At 61.9% G+C, this 2,518-nt stretch overlaps 1 protein-coding gene across 1 annotated transcript; it reads right to left on the reverse strand.

The window, feature by feature from the left end:
* LOC119339957 (probable receptor-like serine/threonine-protein kinase At5g57670) lies at window positions 1-1,991 on the reverse strand. Its single transcript, XM_037611862.1, has 5 exons — window positions 1,392-1,991; window positions 1,132-1,295; window positions 817-1,032; window positions 548-700; window positions 1-364 (listed from the first exon to the last, which is right to left on the reverse strand). The coding sequence occupies exons 1-5, from the start codon at window positions 1,846-1,848 to the stop codon at window positions 179-181; spliced, it is 1,176 nt and encodes a 391-aa protein (XP_037467759.1). The 5' UTR covers window positions 1,849-1,991; the 3' UTR covers window positions 1-178.
* Window positions 1,992-2,518: the final 527 nt, after the last annotated feature.

Below are 2,518 nucleotides of genomic sequence, written 5' to 3' on the forward strand. Positions count from 1 at the left end.
TCTGCCTGCATTTCGTATTGCACGCAAGCACCTTCTTTTCCGTTCGTGTCGTGGTCAACATACGGGGGTGGTTTTTACTTGCCTCTCACAGATAACCTTTGTATTCACAACCTCGACAACGAAAAGCCTTTACATGTGGGGCCCGGCCCGGCGGGGCAGGTGGGAAGGAGCAAAATTTTCAGCAAGCATCACAGTCGTCTGACGCAATCTTAGCCCGTGCTAAGTGCTCGAGGCCGACGACGTCGAGGAAGGGGACGAGGTCGTCGAAGCCCCACATTTCCTCCCCCTCGTCGTCCCCGGCCGCCGGTTCCGGCATCGCCCATCGCTCCTCCTTGATCTCCACGCCCTCCAACAGCTCCAGGACCTGTTCGTCGCAATGCATGTCATCACGATCAGATTATTCGTCGCATACATTTCCAACTTGTCAACGATGTTTTACCCTCAAATTAAGCAACGAACAGAGTAGTACTACCACAGTAGATTACTGCATCGAGACATGTGCTAGCCATTGTGATTTGTGCAGAATAGGATTTGCAAGTAAGCTTACCTCGGTCATGCACGGCCTCCACGTCGCCGATGCGCGGATGCACAGCGACGCCACGAACGCCAGCCGCCGGGCCTGCTCGGCGTCGTAGCCGCCGCCGGCGATCCTCGGGTCCACCAGCGCCTCCGTCTTGCCCTCGTTGAGCAAGGGCCTCGCCTGCATTCCCGTTGTTTGGACAAGATTAGTTAATTAATTAACGTGCGCTGCCGTGGAACGGAGGCTGGTACAACGGCCTAGGGCCAAAATGTTTGGTTGGTCGGTTTGGTGCCCACCCAGCCGAGGAGGCTCCTGTGGGTGCCGTCCACCGGCTTCCGGCCGGCCATGAGCTCCAGCAGGAAGACGCCGAAGGCGAACACGTCCGTCTTCTCGTCCACGATGCCGTGCGTGTAGTACTCGGGCGCCAGGCACCCGAAGGTGCCCTCGATCGGCGCGATCGCCCGGTGCGTCCACTCCGTCGGCAGCCACTTGGCCAGCCCGAAGTCGGAGATCTGTTTTTGTTGTTCATCGTTTCTCTGCATGCGTCAGGGCTGCCGGAGCAGAGGATCCACGATGGAGACGCGGCGGCTGAGTGAGTGAGAGTGACTGACCTGGGGCTGGAAGTCGTCGGTGAGCAGCACGTTGGAGGCCTTGATGTCCCTGTGGATGATCCGCCGCCGGCACCCCTTGTGCAGGTACTCCAGCCCCCTCGCCGTGCCCACCGCCACGCCGTACCGCGCCTCCCACCCCATCGCCGGCGCCCCCTCCTCGTCGTCTGAGTATGCATTCATTACAATCAATCAATCAATCCACGGTTCAAGAAACATTGTTGGCATTAATGGCCGTAGTGCGCCGTCCGTTACGGGCGTACCGTGGAGGTTCGCGGAGACGGAGCCGCGGGCGGAGAAGGCGAAGACGAGGTAGAGGTCGCGGTCAACGCAGCATCCCAGGAGCGGGCAGACGTTGGGGTGCCTGGCGTGGGCCACCGTGCCGAGCTCCGCCAGGAAGTCCCGCTCCCTGCGCTCGCAGGCGGACGCGCCCATGAGCCGCTTCACCGCCACGGCCCGCCCGTCCGCCAGCTCGCCGCGGTACACCTCCGACGACCCGCCCCGGCCCACCAGGTTGGCCGCGCGGAAGCCGTCTGTGGCGCGCCGGACCTCCTCGTACGAGAAGCACTCCCACTCGGGCCTCCGTTCGGGCGGCGGCGGCTCCGCGTGCGCGTCCCCGGACGCGTCGGGGGGCGCGTGGACGCGCTTGGCGCGGTGGGGCGAGAGGGAGAGCAGCAGCCTCTTGAAGCTGCCGCTGCTCCGCAGGTACAGCGGCTTCATCGGTCGGCCGGCCTCTCCGGGGCAATGCGCCAACGCCGTTGTGCGGCTTCTTGAGTGATCGGCGCGCCGGCGACGCGTGCGAGGTCTGGTCTCGGGTAGAGAGGGAAGGAAGTGGAGGGAGACGAAGTGGTGTAGGAAGTGGCTAGCGGGGCTGGGGATCGGGCATTGATGCGTCAGACAGAGTGCTACGTAACGCCGAGGGACGGGGTCGTGGGCATATGATCGCGACCGGGCGGGACAGGGGGGCGTTTGGGTCCCGCTCCGGCCCGTGCCCGTGCCGTACGTGGACGCGACCCTCCATGCACCACCGCGCCGTTGCAGGCAGCCACACCAGCAGCAGCAACAGCGACACCTGAGCGTGGCCGTGGGACGAGTCTACTCAGACCTAGTCGGGCGTGGAAACGGAACGGGAAGGCAAGGGCGCATGGCAGTTGCTTAGGGAGAAGGGAAGGAAGCGTTGCGTCCGCAGCAGGGGAAGGGGCTCTGCTCTGGAGAACGGCGTTTCGGTGCCCGGGTGCATCTGCACCCGGTCAAAAACAAATTCAGAAAAAATTCAGAAAAATTCAAAAAATTCCTAAAAAAATTGGATGGTAGACAATTTGATGCGTGAAGTACGCTCCAATTTTTAAAACATTTGGACTTCTGTGCAGCTCTCAGCAAAAAAAACAAA

This window comes from Triticum dicoccoides, chromosome 7B (genome assembly GCF_002162155.2).
Source record: "Triticum dicoccoides isolate Atlit2015 ecotype Zavitan chromosome 7B, WEW_v2.0, whole genome shotgun sequence".
Classification (NCBI taxonomy): domain Eukaryota; kingdom Viridiplantae; phylum Streptophyta; class Magnoliopsida; order Poales; family Poaceae; genus Triticum; species Triticum dicoccoides.